This window comes from Drosophila serrata, unplaced genomic scaffold (assembly GCF_035046125.1).
Source record: "Drosophila serrata isolate PLE 108 unplaced genomic scaffold, ASM3504612v1 contig_184, whole genome shotgun sequence".
Taxonomy (NCBI): Eukaryota; Metazoa; Arthropoda; class Insecta; order Diptera; family Drosophilidae; genus Drosophila; species Drosophila serrata.
Window position 1 is genome coordinate 3,335,149 of NW_028257082.1, and position 17,942 is coordinate 3,353,090.

The 17,942-nt window shown below is 41.1% G+C and overlaps 2 protein-coding genes across 38 annotated transcripts; one reads left to right on the forward strand and one right to left on the reverse strand.

The window, feature by feature from the left end:
• Nucleotides 1-20: 20 nt before the first annotated feature.
• Nucleotides 21-15,506, forward strand: Treh (Trehalase). 36 transcript variants are annotated; one of them, XR_015270604.1, is made up of 8 exons: nucleotides 21-354; nucleotides 2,986-3,298; nucleotides 11,439-11,622; nucleotides 11,691-12,569; nucleotides 12,798-13,196; nucleotides 13,305-13,956; nucleotides 14,267-14,344; nucleotides 14,423-15,506. XR_015270604.1 is itself a non-coding variant. In XM_086828109.1 (8 exons), the coding sequence occupies exons 2-7, from the start codon at nucleotides 10,554-10,556 to the stop codon at nucleotides 14,341-14,343; spliced, it is 1,842 nt and encodes a 613-aa protein (XP_086684235.1). In that variant the 5' UTR covers nucleotides 6,548-6,730; nucleotides 10,485-10,553; the 3' UTR covers nucleotide 14,344; nucleotides 14,423-15,506. The 36 variants fall into 36 exon arrangements, 22 of the variants coding, with proteins under 22 accessions (XP_086684241.1, XP_020802361.2, XP_086684235.1 ...); XR_015270605.1 differs by having other exon boundaries at nucleotides 14,267-14,339; nucleotides 14,819-15,506; XR_015270592.1 differs by lacking the exons at nucleotides 21-354; nucleotides 2,986-3,298 and adding exons at nucleotides 6,548-6,730; nucleotides 10,485-10,708.
• Nucleotides 14,855-17,532, reverse strand: Rbpn-5 (Rab GTPase-binding effector protein rabaptin-5). 2 transcript variants are annotated; one of them, XM_020946696.2, is made up of 7 exons: nucleotides 17,473-17,532; nucleotides 17,345-17,402; nucleotides 16,745-17,292; nucleotides 15,880-16,688; nucleotides 15,682-15,817; nucleotides 15,508-15,624; nucleotides 14,855-15,438 (listed from the first exon to the last, which is right to left on the reverse strand). In XM_020946696.2, the coding sequence occupies exons 2-7, from the start codon at nucleotides 17,397-17,399 to the stop codon at nucleotides 15,127-15,129; spliced, it is 1,977 nt and encodes a 658-aa protein (XP_020802355.1). In that variant the 5' UTR covers nucleotides 17,400-17,402; nucleotides 17,473-17,532; the 3' UTR covers nucleotides 14,855-15,126. The 2 variants fall into 2 exon arrangements, with proteins under 2 accessions (XP_020802355.1, XP_020802356.1); XM_020946697.2 differs by having other exon boundaries at nucleotides 17,467-17,520.
• Nucleotides 17,533-17,942: the final 410 nt, after the last annotated feature.

Here is a 17,942-nt window from a genome sequence, read left to right on the forward strand (position 1 = left end):
CATTTTCCGGTTTCAATGTCAGTTGCTTTGGCTTCGCGTCGCCGGCTGGTCGCACACTCGTTAACTTGAATTGTGCATGCGCAGAAGTTGGCGGCTACTAAGACTTGCATTAAATAAACAATTCAGGCTATTTATGTTCTCAAATACCGCTCGCTGTGCCAAATTGTCTTGTGATAATAGCTGATCAATTGCTCATGCCCTGCAGCTTGGTGTATTTATATTGCAGACATCTGAACATATACACGCGTCCCCTACTCAGTGTCAATGCCAGACGACGCGTAAACAAACAATTTCACTTACAGAATGTTTACTTTCCCTGTTAACTCCGAAGTTAACAGTTCATATTACGCCTTGGTTTGCACTTGCCGGGTTATTGCATCATAAATACAGACATATGTATGTACATATAAAGCAGGCAAGGGGATGAAAGAAGTGTCTACAGAGTTCTTAATGTTAACTTAAGCCAATGAACTTAGATGTAAAAAGTACAGTAAGCTCAGATTATCATTTATAGGTAATACATATAAGTAGTACTATTCTCCAGGTCTTTGGTACGTATCAATACAATACTATATTTACGAAGTAACTACCTTTCTATTATATGGCTCAGTTTTAGGCGTACCAAAAAGTATCGCTTCTTTTAGACATAATGATTAGACTTTGTTTAAAAGGGAAATGGGATAAAAAATAATAATTTTTCAGTATTACTAAACCATTTTTGGCAAATAATTTTTTTATTATATTTCTAAAGCACGCCTTCCTACATAAGTTCTTGAATAATGTGCAAGGTTTACAAATATACCGGATATCCTTTATAGACAAAGGTGAATTAGTTATTATTCTTTACTTTCCTATACATATTTATCACAGTTATAAGTTTGTAAGACCAAAAACCACATCCTTAAAGCCTTACAATCCTTACAAACCAAGTATATATGAAATTTCCGACTTGTTTTATCTCAAATTTCATAGTGGATGATGCATTCTAGCTTAAAATGTCGTCATCTGAATCTAATCTTTTGTATATCTTTCAAGCAGAATGCACTCCTTCCCATTGACGAGCCCCCGAAACGTGCACTGCGCAGATAAGCGGGCCAAACAAGTTGACTTTGTTTACACTTTCCCATTTGGTTTTATTGCTCAATTGGCATAACATTGTGACCTTCTGGAATGCTGCGCCATTAGCATACTTGCCTGGGACTGTCGTTTAATTTCGAGATGTTTTCATTGGCTGTGGAATATAAATTAACACGATTAAATTAACGTTTCCGCCCTCCATTTGGGCGACATTCCCTGAGGCAAGTGTAAATCTGGTCACTAACTGGACAAGTTGATTCAATTGGATTCAATTGCTGGACTGACCGCTGGATTTTCTCAAAGTGTCGAGCTCCAATTGGCCTAGGGCAATCAACTTGGCATTAAGAATGGGTGGAAATTGCTTTGATGTCGAAAGGAAAAGTGAGCAGCGCTAGCGGATTATGTCAGATCAACTTATCGCTCATACGCCCTGTTGTACGTCACATGAAAATCAAACTATTCTTATGAAATGAGAACAGTTTTATCCGCGCAAAGCAAAATCATTTAAAAACATAAAAATAAACCTAAATTCACATATGTACAGACATAAATGTACATATGTTGGTTTGTGATTGTGTGTGCTTGACGAGCCCCCCATACATACGAGTTTTTATCTACACATGCTCAAGTATGCGTCGCCTGTCTGTGTGTTCAAAAACCCGTTTGATATCGAAATTAAAAGGGGAAGAAATTCCGAATTACTGGATTTGATCGAACTTTGCGGAACCCTTTGATGCCTATATTTAGCTCGTGATCAATGCAAGTCCCGCTTGGTAATGGAGTTGTTGGCCCCTTGTTCCGATATGATAAGTATCGCTTATCTGATGTCTCTTTTCAACGACGTGCTGGTGCTGCAATTGCGAGTGTGTGTCTGCCCGAGTGATTGCCCAGAGGTCACAGCCGAAGGTCATTGGTATTTCGAGATGAAAACGTGCTGTTGTTTAGGCGAAACTTGGCAGTTTCCCGACTCGCAGACTCGCAGCTCGCACAATTTTTGGAACAGGTTTGACTGGCAAAAGGGTAGCAAACTTGGCAAGGGCACCTTGGGAATGATTCAAATATGCGACAAACATACTCAATATACACTCCCATGTTAGGTTCTTAAACATTCTGTTTTGCCGGTAGCAGTTTTTGCTGTCAACACGTCACTTTTACAATTCACCTGTGAATTGCATCAACAAAAAGAGAAGAAAGGTGCGACCAAAGGGGCGGCATGTGGGGAGGGGAAAAAGCGAAGCCAAAGTTCGCGAATCGAGGAAGAGAAGTGTGCCTAGAGAGTGGATAGGGAGAGTGAGAGTGCCGGCTGTTGTACTCGTGACGCACGTCACACACACACAAAAACCACGATCGGGCTAAATTTCCTCTCCCCCACACACACATGACGGTGTGTGTGTGAGTGGCTTTTTATCACAGAAAGAGAACCACGAGCACGCTGAGCGCTCACGTTCCCCAACAGCTGTCACTTATACACAGCCACAAAAAGGGTTTAAACAATTGGCAACAAATAAATAATAAATAATTATAAATAATTTTCATTATAATAAAGACAGCTAAATTACAATTCCCATTAAAAACTAAGAACTATTACTGTGTTAAAAATAAATAAATCTTTGGTCAAAAGTTGCTGCACAAATGTAATCAATTAAGTTGCCCTTGTATAAAACGCTCAGATTAGAGTTAACAAATAATAAATTAAAACTTTATATTAATTAACCATTTTATCGATTTATGTACCCCTCATGCCTGACAGTGTAGTGCTCTCGGATATACATACGAGTTTTTGCACATCCGCTCGCTCTCAGTGCCGTTGATATCTCACTTTTGGATATGTAACGTTGCCGTGAGACTGAGACTGCGGGTGTAAAGAGAGTGGTAAGGCACTGAGCAAAAACTATTTAATAACCGTAGGTTTTGCACCGCCGTCATTAATCTCGTGGCGCTGCTCGAAGGCAGAACAAGTGGACACCGACGCTGGCGGAAATTCTCGTACGGCAGTGATCGAAGTCGAGTGATAAATGCAAACAACGCACATTGGCAGCTAGTGATAAACAAGCGGCAGACATAAACAAAACATTTTAGCCATATTAAAAGCTGTGCTCCCATCTCGCGGCCCTGCGCGCGTTTGGAAACTACTTATCGCAACGTCCCCGAGCAACATTAGTCGCCGCACGATGGCCACTCCAGCGCGTTCCTCCAACAATCACAAAATCAACGGCAATGGGTGAGTTAAGTTCCTCGAAATCGTAGTGTAGAGCTTCCATTGCATAAGTCTGCAGACTGCAGAATGCAGAGTGCACTTCGCCTGCCAACTGAGGACATCTGTTGTCTAGCTGCCCGCTTTCACTTTCCTGCCCGCAATGGCCGAATTGGCAAATGTCTCGAACGAGTGCCAAGAGCTGTGCGAGCGTATATAGAGCTAGATATAGTTTATAGTTTTATTTAAAACCGCCGCTATTTTGCTATTTTGCTATTCTGTGCCAATGCCACTGTTTTTTTTGTTTTCTGTTTTCTTGTTTTTATTTTATCTCCCCTCACGCACGCTTACGTTTTCAAATCAGCCGGCAAGCCAAAATCTCATTGTGTTTTCTCATTTTTTTCCGCTTTTGTTTGTACTCTACGTCAGGTCAGTTGTTAGTGTTTAATAAGTTTGCTATATGAATATATGTTATGAAAAAGCTTACATTTATAATATTTCAAACAGGAGAATATCTGATTCATTAAAATCATTATATTGATTAAAGGATCGAACTAAAACGAGGTATAATCATTATTTGTAAAAAAGAATAATATCCATATCTTTAGAAAATAATAATTTAGAAAAGTGCCTTTCAAAAAAGTTCTCTGAAAAGAATGATTTTCCTAATTTTTTTTTTTTAAATAATATTAAGTTTCTTTTATCACGGTTTTAATTGAAACATCCTAATAGTTAAGTAAATCAAAGATTTTCCATAAATTACTATTTATATTTTAATTAACAATGCATTTTAAATCAAAGGAATATATCCATATAATACAAAAATCCATAAATCATATTAACGTTGTAATATACCGTAGGGTATACGCCTTTCCTCTCATTAACACATTTGGAAATTATTTCCATTTTTTGTTTTCGCTTTGTGTTCACAAATGTCGTTGACGGCGAAGAGAGCAAATATATGTATATTCTCAAATCGTTAGTACTTGTTTAGTTACCAGAATATGTGAAAACTTTTAAGAAAAGAATGCAAAATGTAAAACAAATGTGAACCTAAACATGTTTTGTGTTAAATTCTAAAAAATCCGGGTGCATAAACAATGCAATTACAAGCAAAAGTGAATTTACAAGTAGCTTAGTAGTTAAGCACGTGTGTAGGCCAGAGTCACATACGACCTTCGGCCAAAGCACCTTTGGAATTTTAGTGAACTGCAACGTACACTTGAAGAAACAGATGATTTCGATGTGGGAAAACTGCCCAAGCCAAGGACACATTTACCTCCCTAATGGTCTCATATCAGTTATTAGTTTTCCGTGCCCTCTTATCGATCACCGTAACGAGCCCCTCCTTCCGATTGTGCGGCTTATCTTTTGTTTATTAATTTTTTTACAGTCCACTTTTGGGCCACAGCCAAGGTGTACTGCATACTTTTGAGTTAATAGTACTTAATGTAGAATGTAGAATTAGACCTGTGTTTAGACGCTGCTCATGCGAAGCTACAATAAGGGAGCATTTATTAAGAAAGTGTTTAAATTCACAGTCTGAACTTATGTGTTAAGAGCCAAAAATCCTCTGAATTTAATCTTAAATATATAAATTTCTTAAAAAATTAATAAATTTATTAATAAATTAATAAATAAATTAGGATTTTATTCACACAACTTCCATTAATTTAAACCCACTTTGAATATGTATATATTATATATTTGTGAGTTATGCAGTAAACCAAAGCTTAATTTGTATCCAGGATACAGGGAATTCAATTTTTTATAACTCTTTGCTCGGAATTCCAACGGCCAATATAATTAACACATTCCCAACGGATTCCTCCATGATATAACAAAAAACTCACTAAGCTGTTGTCATTTCCATTACAAAAAAATGTTGCAAATAAATCATTTGTTATGTGCACTTATAACGGTTTAACTCAAAATAAATTATATATCTGTCGAAATATATATCTTTTCTAAACCAGTGATTTCTATAAATTATAATCATTTCTGAAAAACAAACAACAAAACAAACTCTCCAATAAACCTCACGTTTTTAATTGACTTTTCAATTTAGTTTACTTATTGTAAACCCATAAAAAAGATAGTCATTAATATAAACAAACTACTCTTACAAAATGCGCTTAAAAATAATATGGCAGCGCAAAAATTTAAAATGAATTGTTTAATCTTTTCCGCCAGTTGTGTTTTGTCACGAACATAGTTTTCCGCTTTACGTTAGACGCTGATCTGCAATTGCTCGTGGCCTGGCGGTGTGCCCACTGCGTATACGTAATATTTTTCATATACTTAAAGTCTAGCTGCAATGAGCTGTTCATCAACGCCGACTCACTTTACCAGATGGCGCTCAGAGAGTGAATATATTGGTCCAGCTATAGCTCTTATTGTCTTATCAACCCAGACACTGACAGACAGCGCGAATATTCATTATCTGTGCAAAGATCCCCTCTAGTTCATTTTTAATTTCTAGCTGTCGGTACTTACAGCTCTCATGAATATATTTAAGTGTCTGCCCCGACTCCCCCACTTGTTCAAATGTAATCTCAATAGAATCAGGGGATGCACCCAACACCGTAGAATTAGGTGAGTCTGGGTTAAGTGATTTACATAAATAAAAGCGTGGTAAAAAAGAGTCTTTTTGGCTACAAGAAATCTTATTTGCATCCAGTTTTTAATTCATCCTATCTCATAAATTTTAATAAATACTTTAAGGAATTGAAGAATTAAGTTTATTGTTCAATACCATCTTAGTGAATAAACTCTTTGCCAAAGAAATTATTTATTTTGCTATTGCCATTAGGAATTGATAATACACTGATATATGATGGGGCCATAAATACCACCTCAGTTCCTTGGAGTGCAATTCTATCTTATCGCACAATTTCTGAGATCTTGTCGGAGAAAAGCTTAAGGGAATCGAGCAGAAGTATTTACGATTCCGGCAAATTGCCAAAATTTTTCCATAATATTATTTTCAAAAGCAAATTGAATTTGATCAAATTATTCGGTATTATAATTGCACTTAAACATTTTATTGGCTATCAATCTGTCACTCGGCTGATGTGCCTGTTTATTAGCTTTTTGAAATGATGTTTATTTAAGTTTTCAACGAAAAAGACAAAATACAGAGGGCAGTTTCCAACAAACCGACAGCTGCAGAAGGTTTTGCTTACGTCTTAGGGCCATGGGAAATCTTGGTAATTGAATTCTGGTCAGAGTTTGAAGTAAATCCCATTTAAATTTGAATCTCCATCGCCGGGCCGAAGGCAGTCTGAGTGTAGCCTTCAAGCTCTCAACATCGTCGATGTGCTGACGAGCAGCGTTTTCTGATTAGAACTGGGAATACATATAATCCGGGCATATATAGTTAGTAATCAGGTGTCCAACGCAGATAGTGAGCGAGTTATAAAAACTCGCGCTCAGCTGAGCAAATTGCCAATAATAAAAGTGTGTGAAACGTGAAAACAAACCGGGCGCTAATTGGAAAACAGAAAAAAATAAAACAATTGTAATTTAGTGAATAAAAATATTTGTAATTGCGATCTCGGCATGGGACTCCCAAGCGGCTGAAAAACAGAAACCGCGAGCTGAATATACAAAAGCAATTAAATTATAATTTTCAATACAAATTGTTGTGGTTGCTGACATTTTCCCTGATATCTGCTGATATTTTCCCTGCGTTTATTCCGTTCGCGTTGCAAACCTAGAGTCGTGTTATTTTTCCTCACCGACATGCGGTGTCAGTGATCTGTGGTCCCCGGGTACTTAACATTTAAACGGAGTGCTGAACGAATAGCTCGCAATGCATAATAGAATATATAACGTTAGGCATCTAGTATTTATTTTTAGTATCTGAGCCTCGCTTTGTTAAAAACCCACTTTCTGGTTTAGAAAATATTAATTGCATCCACTAAAATAAATATTGATATAAATTCCGTTTGCCAAAATGCAAATCTAACCAGACTGGATGATGTACTTGTCTTTGCTGCTAAACCTGTTCAATCCCACATATATTAAGTATTCGCCACATCTGCCAGAAATTTTTGAAACTAATTAGCAAGTTAATTTATTCGCTGCGCCGAACCTTCTTCGCTTGTTGCGCTTTTAATCTTTGATCGAACCTCCAAGTGATAAAGATAAAGTTAAAGATAAAATCAGAACGAAACGACGCAGTTGTCAACAAGAAGAAATTACTTCAAGATCTCTGTCATACTTCAGGGCAATAAACAAGACCCTTGATCAAAAATACTCAAAGAACTCTCTTGTAATCTGCAAGATTAAGTTCAATGTCTTGGTTCTGATAAGCGATCGATAAGCCTACTCAATATGGCCGAGTACTATAATTGTAGGTCGAGTACTTCTTTATTAATTGAGCTGGCAATCTCGGATTGAATAATGATATGTAATTGTGGCATGATAGATATATAATTTGATTTCATAATTTTCTAGGCTTAGGGATTTCCTTCATAGAATAAATCAAATAATTTTTTGTGCGTATCAATGACCTTTGGAAGGTCTTTTGCGAATGTATTTGAACCGTTAAGCAAAGCGAATCGTGCAAGATCTAAAACAAGTTAATTCAACCCGATGCAGGCTTCTTAATTACATTTCCAGTTTTTGTATTTGCTTCTCCGAATGTTTTCCTCTCGAATGTTTAAACATGTCAGCGGAGTGTACCGTACCGATATGAAGTTCAGGTATTTGTTTGAAATTTTTTGGCTCAACCATCAAACGGACCGTGCCTTATTATAGCTAGTTTAGCGATTAACTAAAGCGGCAATTAAGCGAGCGCGTTGAATGGCCCACATAATGATTAATATTGTCCTTGGATGATTTTGGCAACGTTTTGTTTTCTAGCCAGGCCGAGTCGAGCCGAGTTCAAAAATCGGAATCGAAAGCCCGTTTGGTCATTGTGTTCGAACAAAGACGTCACATTGAAGGCACCCGGTCACTTAGCGCTTCCCCCGATGACGACAATTGCGATTCATAATCGAGATCTATATAAACGTTTTATAATTTCATTGGCAAACATAATAAACCAGATGAATGGTGGGAGTGTGAACGAACATCCCCCATTCAGGAAACTTAATTATTGCCTTCACGTACTTGAAAGTCCCTACTAAATGCTAGATATTCGATTCTATAGTTGTGATATCATCTTTAGGAGGGTCTCGACTGCATTATGATTTATCAGGAACTAAAGGCGGAATTGTTTGAATATCCATGCTATGCGGAATCGGAAGCCCCCACCGGGGGGAATCCAAGACCAACAATATTTAAAGATTCAACAAATTTTTGAATTCCCAAACGCAAACTGTTTGGAAACTCATTGCACGTAGTAGAGCCCAGCTGTTGTGACTGATATTTGTCATCAACGGTTACCTACGTTATTTATAGTTTTAAAAACAAAAACCCTTACAGCAGTTTAAATATTGGTTTATTATGTTGAGCTCCGTCATGTCGGAAGTACGCCAAAATAAAAGTTAGATAAACTTTGCCCCTGAAGACAGCTAAGATAGCTGCAGTGGGTTAAGTAATAGAGTTCTCTTATTCACAAAGTTAATCGTTTTCCTAATGGAATCATGAAATGTTAACGCTTGTGACGACAGAAATCATTGATTCAGTTGCAACTGCAACTGTCCGCTGTCGTCACAGAATGTCAGAACAATGAGGCTCGAGGCTGTAGGTTCGATTCCCGTTCTCATTTTATATCTGGTTCTGAGCTCTCACTCCCGTAAGGTTGAATTAAAATTGCACAATGGTTCCGATTATTCGGTTTCCCATTTGTTGTTTCCCGATCTCAGTGTTATATCATCGCACTGCGCAGAAGACCAGAACCCATATAAAACTAATTCATCATAACTCAGAGCCACTTAATGTTCTTAAAGATATTATGGAAGTATAGTTAGGTCTAGAGATGCTGTAATAGGAAGACTTACAAGAATAGATTTCACGATCTAATGACCTTTGGATGGAATTGTGTTATATTTGGATTCGGTTATATATAGCCACTATATGCGCCTTACGTTTTGATCTTGATTATATATATATCCATTTGTTAATCTGCGAAAGCAATCCTTATTCAGCAAATCAGTTCAATTAAGACTCGTTAGGTTCATACTACGTATATAGTTATGTACGTAGAGCGACATTCATGCTAAACGTCGCAATTCCGGTCCATTATTTTGGGGCAGACACACGTGCCACTAACGCGGATAACCCATTCTAATAAGGCAATATCCGAGTTTATTTTTTAAGCCATTAATAGTACGACCTAGTTTGCTTTAACATGCTAAATTTTAATGCAAATCATTTGGTTATCCAGAGATATGTGTAATGTATTTCAGGATTCTTGATAATAGTCTTACAAGCAGGTTACTTGGATAGCGAAAAACATTTAGCGGAATTTTCCAATCTTTTTGTAATTGGAACAGTGTTAATTAGCATTTAAACTAGGCCTAAAATCCCCGAAATTTTGGGCTATCAGTAGAAATGCCTTGGCATTACAGTGGTGCCTTCCCCAAACAGAACAACGCGAACTTAAAATGTACTCGATGCGGGTACCGGGTGGACCAGCGCCTATTAGGCGATATAATAGTTATGGATATATAATTACAGATAAATATGGATAAATATATATATTTCAAGGCTACACACAATGAATATTCAAACGGCAGTTGTGCCAAAAAGCTAAACTCTTCATATAATATCCAACAGATACGGATACATTGATCCAGTTAGCAAGCAGCAGATGCATTGCCAGGTTCACGAGACTTCGAGCAAGTGAACCTGCTGTGTCGGTTTCGGGCCACTTTGACGTTTTTAAAAATAGACTGAACGCGCCCCCAAAGCACGACTAGGTGTTCACCCCGCTCCACACCCCATCGGATCCGAATCCGAATCCAAATCCAAATCCGAAACCGACAACTAGTCTCCAGCTCCCCACCCGAGGCGCCAACGATCAACGATCGTTCGCTTTCCGATCGCTCGTCGTCGTCGTAGATTTATGTATGGGGGGTTTTTTTTTATAAAAATGGAATCCAGCGAAACAGTTAGAAGTATTCTTGCGCTGACTGGCGCTGGTTGTGCTTGTGCTCAGCAGATCGCATACGGGGATCGCGAGCATATCCTGTCCGCATAGGGATATATATGTGTATATCAGCCAGCAAACTGCAACAATTTGTACTTACTTACAACTCAGACACCGCTTTAACCAGCTGGATCCTTAAGTAATTAGCCTTAGATAAGCGAAAAGAGTTCCTAGAGTGCTATGACCAAGTTAGTGAACATCCAGCTGCTCCTTGCGAGCTGGAGTTGCCTGGCAGTCCTTGCCCAGGCGAAGTCCATCGATTCGCCCATTGACTTCACCACAGACAATGATAACGCCATTGCCAAGGATGTGGACACCGATCCGTTCGACAGTTGGTAAGTGAAATAGAATTGGCCGCAGACTTCCGGACTCTGATCTTTAATTGGTGGTTCTCCGGAGCGTTCATGTATGCAAAGTACTAGCCAGCATTACTATATATGAGTTCAGCTTGAGTGCTTTCCTTTCCCCAGTCCCATAAACGTGACGAGTTGGATATTCGTGCCTTAGCTATAGTCGTATCTGAGATCAAGAGATTCGATTGAACGATAGATACTTTAGACAGGTGTTCACTTAGCAGCACCAGCTGGATACTCGGGCTACAGTGGAATTAAATCCATTTAATTTGTGAATTATTTGCACTAATTAATGACGTCAGTAGTGTGTGTGTGTGTACTATATGAGAATAGCCAGTGTTATGCTCTTTATATGGCGGGAATTAGATAACTTACGTAAGTCATCCGGGACTTAGTTAATCATTACTTAATGTGGGGGAAGTGACAAAGACTGTGTGAGTAATGAGGTAAATTTTGACGAGATAACATTTTGTATTGTGAATAATTTAAGAATAATTACCTTTTGAATATCTAGTAAAACCGTTTAACACATGGTTTAATGTCTTTACTTTAAACGAATTGCATGAGCATCAAATTCAGTAATGGCACTACATCCCCCATTTTAAATGAACATTTCTTTACCTTTATTAAATTTGCCTTCGACAAATATTATTATGCACAAAAACACCTGTATTTGGACGATTCAAAAATGTATCATTTGCCTAATTTCCAGTCAAATCTACTGTACTGGTGACCTGCTGCACACCATCCAAATGGCCAAGTTGTTCGCGGACTCAAAGACCTTTGTGGACATGAAACTGAACAATCCGCCAGCCAAGACCCTTGCGGACTTTGAGGCTATGATGGAGGCCAAGAACAGGACACCCAGCAGGGACGACTTGAAGCAATTCGTCGATGTAAGTGAACTCAGCTCCGTAGATCTCTTCGCTGCGAGCAAATAAAGAATGGTAATTTGCCTTTGCAGGAGTACTTCAGCCCCAAGGGTACCGAACTGGAGGTGTGGACGCCCACGGACTGGAAGGAGAATCCCAGCTTTCTCGATCTGATTCCCGACCCGGACCTTAAACAGTGGGGCATGGAGCTGAATAACATTTGGAGAGATCTGGGACGTAAAATGAAGGACGATGTCCTAAAGAACCCCGAGTACTACTCCATTATCCCGGTACCGAATCCGGTCATCATACCTGGCGGTCGCTTCATCGAGTTCTACTACTGGGACTCTTACTGGATTATCCGCGGACTGCTCTACAGCGAGATGCATGAAACTGCTCGCGGCATGATCGAGAACTTCATGTCGATCGTAAAGAGGATTGGTTTCATTCCCAACGGTGGCCGAGTGTACTACCACGGACGCTCCCAGCCGCCACTACTGACCGGAATGGTCAAGTCATATGTGGACTTCACGAATGACGACCTGTTCGCCATCAATGCACTGGAGGTGCTGGAGCACGAGTACGAGTACTTTGTGAATAACCACACTGTGCAGGTTAAGGGTCACAACCTGACCGTCTACCGTGACTCGTCGACGGGCCCGCGGCCAGAGTCCTACAGCGAGGATGTGGAGACAGCCGAGAACTTTGACACCGAGGAGGCCAAGGAGGACCATTACAGTGAGCTCAAATCGGCGGCCGAATCGGGTATGGATTTCAGCTCCCGCTGGTTCATCAACGAGAATGGTACCAATGTGGGCAACCTTACACATCTGAAAACCCGCTCCATTGTCCCGGTCGACCTAAACGCCTTCCTGTACTGGAACGCCAAGCTGATAGCCGAGTTCCACGCAAAGGCAGGCAACATTGAAAAGGTCACCGAGTACGAGAACAAGGCTCAGAAGCTGCTGCAAGTAAGTGACCTCATTCATTAGTTTTCCTAATATCACTCGAGATTTCCTTCCTAATAACCGCAGTTCGTCACACAAAAGCCATACTTAATACTGAACTAATGTATAAAATTGACAGATAATACAAAATAATCATACTTATAATGAGGTTTGCATCCACTTTCATCTGAAATTTGTTATTTTCATAAATAAATAACGAACTAACCCAACATCTATATAACATTTTTACAGGGCATCCAGGAAGTACTGTGGAACGAGGAGGTCGGTTGCTGGCTGGACTATGACATGATCAACCAGAAGCCGCGCAACTATTTCGTGGGCACCAATCTCTCGCCGCTGTGGGTCAAGGCCTACAATATTTCCGACTCCGAGAAGATCTCCAAGTCGGTGCTGAAGTATATTGCGGATAACAAGCTGGACACATTCCCCGGCGGTGTTCCCAATACACTGTACCAAACCGGAGAGCAATGGGACTTCCCCAACGTGTGGGCCCCGCTGCAGTACATTGTGGTTGAGGGTCTGAACAACCTGAATACACCCGAGGCCAAGAATTTGTCCAAGTCGTGGGCCATCCGCTGGGTGAAGTCTAACTTTAAGGCTTACAGTGATAACTTCCACATGTACGAGAAGGTAAGCGAAGGGAGAAGGTTGATAATTTAGGAAGTAGGAGGCATCTCTGATCTTGATTCAGATCCAAGGTATCATCTAAATACGTTTGTTTGATCCTCTCTTCTTCAGTACAACGCGGAACAGTTTGGAGGACATGGTGGCGGTGGCGAGTACGGCGTACAGACAGGGTTTGGCTGGTCCAACGGCGTGGTAATCGAGTGGCTGAGCAAGCACGGCCGCGATATGGACAATGCCGGAGGTCGAGGCGGTGCAGCAGGTGAACAGCCGCAATAGAATGAATCTGTAGAGCGAACGAACGCAAGCCGAAACGCTTTCCATTAGACATCACCATAGTCACCATTGTCATCACTGGCTCAAGGCCAAAGCTCCATCGAAAACTTTGATATCTACATGCATATATTAGTAGAAAATGTATAGGAATCCATCCAGAAGCGCTCATTTTTGCTCATATTTAGGCTAAGGAAACGCTCTCTCTCCACCACACTATCTATCCTTATATCTATGCCGCTGTCTGTAACCTATCTCTGTACCGCGAACAATCGACATCCCGAGCCAAGCACTGCGAATCACGACGCATCACAGCACCACAGAACAGTCAGTCAGCACCGGCAGGAGGCAGGATCCAGCATATGTGTACTCTCTGTTAACCAATGTGTTTCGTCCGCTCCTGTGACTTGTCCAAATTCAAGCAATGTCCAATCAAAACATTAAATGTCTCACAGAAGGCCGAGCACCGCGCAGTCAAGGTGTGGATTCACGCGTAAGTGTCCAATTGGTTGATTTCTGTTTGTGAATGTCGGCACGCATGTGTACCCCAGCATCAACACCAGCACCAGATCCATGACAGACCCGGCTAACCCCTCACATTTCCTATAAAATAGACCGATCGAGGGTGGCATATAAATGTAAACGAGACTACTGCTTCCACAATTAACTTTAATTTTATTATGCTTTAAAGTCTGCCTAATTTCCATGTAATATAATTTAATACTACCACTATTAATACGTACAAAATACCTCAAAAACTACTATCACTGATCTGAATGTCCTTCCTTTTCCCAATCCTGTAGTTTCTCGCGTGATGAGCATTGTGGGCGTGGCAGCTGTTACCATAGTAGCTCTGATAGCAGGTCGTATTCTATGGTGAGGTAAGCGATGCAAAATCCCTTTCCACAGCCTAATTATCTCTAATTTATGTTTTTTTTCTTTTCTAATCTCTTCCGCAGAGACTCTGTGCCAAATAATGTGTAATTGCTTCCCCAATGCGAATGTGATTCCCCCCCCCGTGTTTGCGTGTGTAGTGTTTGTAGTTGTTCAAGAGATTGCAGTATTAGATTTTCATTATGCGCTAGTTGTTGAAGTGAGAGTTGTACATACAGAATTTACATGGGCATGCCCGACATTGTTATTAATTTTAAATATATTTAGAAAATACCTAAGCCAATCCTAGCTCCTCGCAACCAAATGAAGACACAAATACAATTGTTAAACTAATTTACAAACCTCGTTTGCCTTGTACTTTGGAATAAACCAAATCCCGAACAAACCCAAGCGAACCCTTTGTTGCATGACACGACCTAAGTATAATTTTCATTTAATTGTTGCTCCCTCTCTTATTGCAGGCGAAGTTGGTTTAAGTAGACTACAAACAAACGCAATTTGTTTTTAATTTGTATATTTGCTTTGAGTTTAATTCAATTATGAAAACTTACCTACGACAAAAGCTTATAGACAACTAAATGATCAACATAAATGGAGCACAGAGGTACATTAAAATCGAAAAATAAAACATTGGCGAAAGTGGATATGACTCGACCTAAAACGGCAAATGGAAAGGTTTGACCCCCAAATCGTAAATCGTTAAGGAGCGCGGAAACAGAGCAATACATGGTCGCACACACACAATAACTAGGGCTTAAAGCCCGGCTGCCTAGTTGGACTGATGATGCTGTCCCTGCTGCTGCTGCGCCAGCTGCGGCGCCTGTCCCTGGCTGAAGTAGGGTGCTGTATTTGGCGTGAGCAGCGTGTGACAAATATCACAGACTCGGGCCACACGCTTTCGTGGCCCAGATGGCACCGTTTTCGTTAGACACTTGTCGCAGTAGATGTGACCACAGTGCCGGCAGTGGATCTTTCGTACCATGACCGTAAAGCCGGCGTTGCACACGGGACAATTATTCACATCATCGTCGTCCTGCCAGCGCACTTCCGTATCAGCGTGCCGCAGCTCCTCCAACGACATCTAGGGATAATATGCAAAAAAATGTATTCAAGTGAATAAACCATATTTTTATATTTTTATTGCACCCACCTGCAGGGTTTGAGATAGTTTGACGAAATCCTTCTGAACGGTCTCCATGGTGGAGAGCTCCTCTTGCAGCGTTTTTATCTTCGTCTTGTATTCCGCGTTGGTCTTGGCATACTTCTCCTGCGAAAAAGGGATTAGTTGGAAGCGAAACAGACAGGAAGTATCACCACTACTTACATTCGCCTCCTGCAGTTCTATAATTTCCACGCGACACTCGGACAACTGCTTATTGAGCTCAGCCTCTTTGCGCTCTAGTTGAGTTTTTGTCGTCTCGTGCGCCTGCACCGTGACCAAGTGCTCCGTCACACGATCCCTGTGAATATAGAGTGAGCATGAGCCTGAGCTACACATATCGGGTGCCAAGCTTATACTTACTGCAATGACTTAATATCTAGTTGCATTTTGCGCTTATAGGACCGACGCTCGTTGTTGCTCTCTTCCAGCTGGGCCCGCAGGATTTGAGTCTCGTCCAGGGTGCTCAGGCACTTTTGTCGCTCGTACTCGCTGCTGAGACGAGCCTGGATCAGCTCGTTTTGCTGGCGGAGAATCAATTCCTGCAGCTCGACGACCGTGTTAGGCAAATTAATGTATTGATTCTCGATCTCTTCCGATGTGGCCAGGTAGCGTCCTGACAGAAAGTCGTTGTCCGCCTGCAACGTCTCCAGCTGCTTGTTGACGCGCTCCCTGTCATCAGTGACGCGCTGTATCTGCTTCATTACCTCATCCTTGGTCTCGAGGAACTTCTGCTGCATGTCTAGTAGTCGCTGCTCGTTCGTTTTTGCCTGCTCGCGCAGACTTTGTACTTCGCTCTTGTGGGCCTCACGTTTCTCCTGCCACTGGTCCTCCAGCTCCTTCCGCAGCGCTGCCTCTTTTGCCATACTCTCGCGGGATTCAGCCAACTGCTTCTGCAGCAGCTCCACCTGCTTCTGTTGCTTTTTAATGTGTGCGTTTAGCTCCTCGGCCCTTTTCTCCGCCACACTGCAGGCCTCGCAGCCCGATTCGGCCACATCCATGGACGTGGACTTGTGCATGGCGGATGCATCGTGTACCGACGACTCCTCTTTGCTGACTGCTAATCGGGACTGCAGTTGCTCATCCTGCTCGCGCAACTTCACCTTTAGCGCCTTCATCTCCTCCTGCAGCTGCTCTACAATCGAGTGCAGCATTTCCGCTTCCTCAGAAGGCTAAAAGGTGAATTTATGTAAGGAAACTGATGGAGCAATCTTTACAAGCCACTTACAAATTGCTTTCCATTGCCTTTTCCCGATCCACGATTGTCATCCTCTTGCTGAAAGCTGCTGTTCAGCGAGTCGCTGCCCAGCTTGCGCACCGAGCCCAGCGTCTTCTTAACCTGATTCAGCACTTGGGGCGCGATTCCGCCGGATGACTCAGCCTGCGGTTGCTGAGCCAGGGTCTGCGTTTGCTGGTGAATCTGGTGGTATTTGCTCAGCTCAAGCTTAAGATGCTCCAGCTCCGCCTTGTAATGGGAGGACTCCTCAATGGTGTCCTGCACTAGCTGCTGTAGCGATGAAATCTCCTCTTGGGCCTTAATATCCCTCAGCTGCATCTCGTTCTCGGACTTGAGGTCCGCCACCATAAGGTGGGTCTTCAGCTCGTCCAGCTCCTCCTGCAGCTGCCTGCGCTCAGCCTGGCTCTGGCTGACCTCTGCCTCCTTCTGTATATATAGCTCCCGCATCTTTGCCCGTTGCGTATTAAACTCGTTTTGCATTTTACGCATCTCGGCTTGCAGGATAATTAGATCGTGCTGGCTGGGCGCGTCATCTTCACCTAAAGAACGAATGAGGCGTTACTAACCGAAAGGTACTGGCTGCGCACTTACCATTAGCCGGCTCCGCGGACACTTTGGCTTCTGTGTGGGTCTCATTTTCTTCCATTTTCTATAATAAACGAAGACTAATTTGTTAGTTTATATGTACATTTGTATGTAAGAGCAGTCAGAACCCTTACGTGTTGGGCAACGACCGAAGTCGCCAGAACTTGGGATTATCCAACACTAGGAGTTTTTGCGAGTGACCGTATTAATACTCGAAAAGAAAAAACCTAGATTTAAACAATAGTTAAAAACTAAATAGTTAATGAGGCAAAAAACAAATATGCATTTAAACTGTTCAATGTAAAATTAAAGTTTAAAAGGTAAATAAATTAACAAAACCGATTGGCGTGAGTATGGTATTAAAATACTGTTAAATTGATAGCGACGCGTTAACACCAGCTTAAATTAACCGTTATTTTTCGTCAGAATAAGTTGATGTAACCCAGGTATATTATCAAAATTTAAATTAAATTAAATGTGTTTTAAAATGGCTAAAAATTAACACAAATGACAATTTCAAATATTGTAACATTTAGAAAATCTAAAAGAACCTAATAGAAAATTGAAGTAAACGTTGATTAGAGTTTTAATTTTCTCATATTCG

Coding starts and splice junctions, on each gene's coding strand:
- Treh (XM_086828098.1), top strand. CDS start 10,554: ATGACCAAGTTAGTGAACATCCAGCTGCTCCTTGCGAGCTGGAGTTGC. Junction 12,570..12,797: donor AGGCTCAGAAGCTGCTGCAA/GTAAGTGACCTC, acceptor ACATTTTTACAG/GGCATCCAGGAAGTACTGTG. Junction 13,453..14,266: donor AGGTCGAGGCGGTGCAGCAG/GTGAACAGCCGC, acceptor CCAATCCTGTAG/TTTCTCGCGTGATGAGCATT.
- Rbpn-5 (XM_020946696.2), bottom strand. CDS start 17,399: ATGGAAGAAAATGAGACCCACACAGAAGCCAAAGTGTCCGCGGAGCCG. Junction 16,689..16,744: donor AAGGCAATGGAAAGCAATTT/GTAAGTGGCTTG, acceptor TTCACCTTTTAG/CCTTCTGAGGAAGCGGAAAT. Junction 15,439..15,507: donor AACTATCTCAAACCCTGCAG/GTGGGTGCAATA, acceptor TATTATCCCTAG/ATGTCGTTGGAGGAGCTGCG.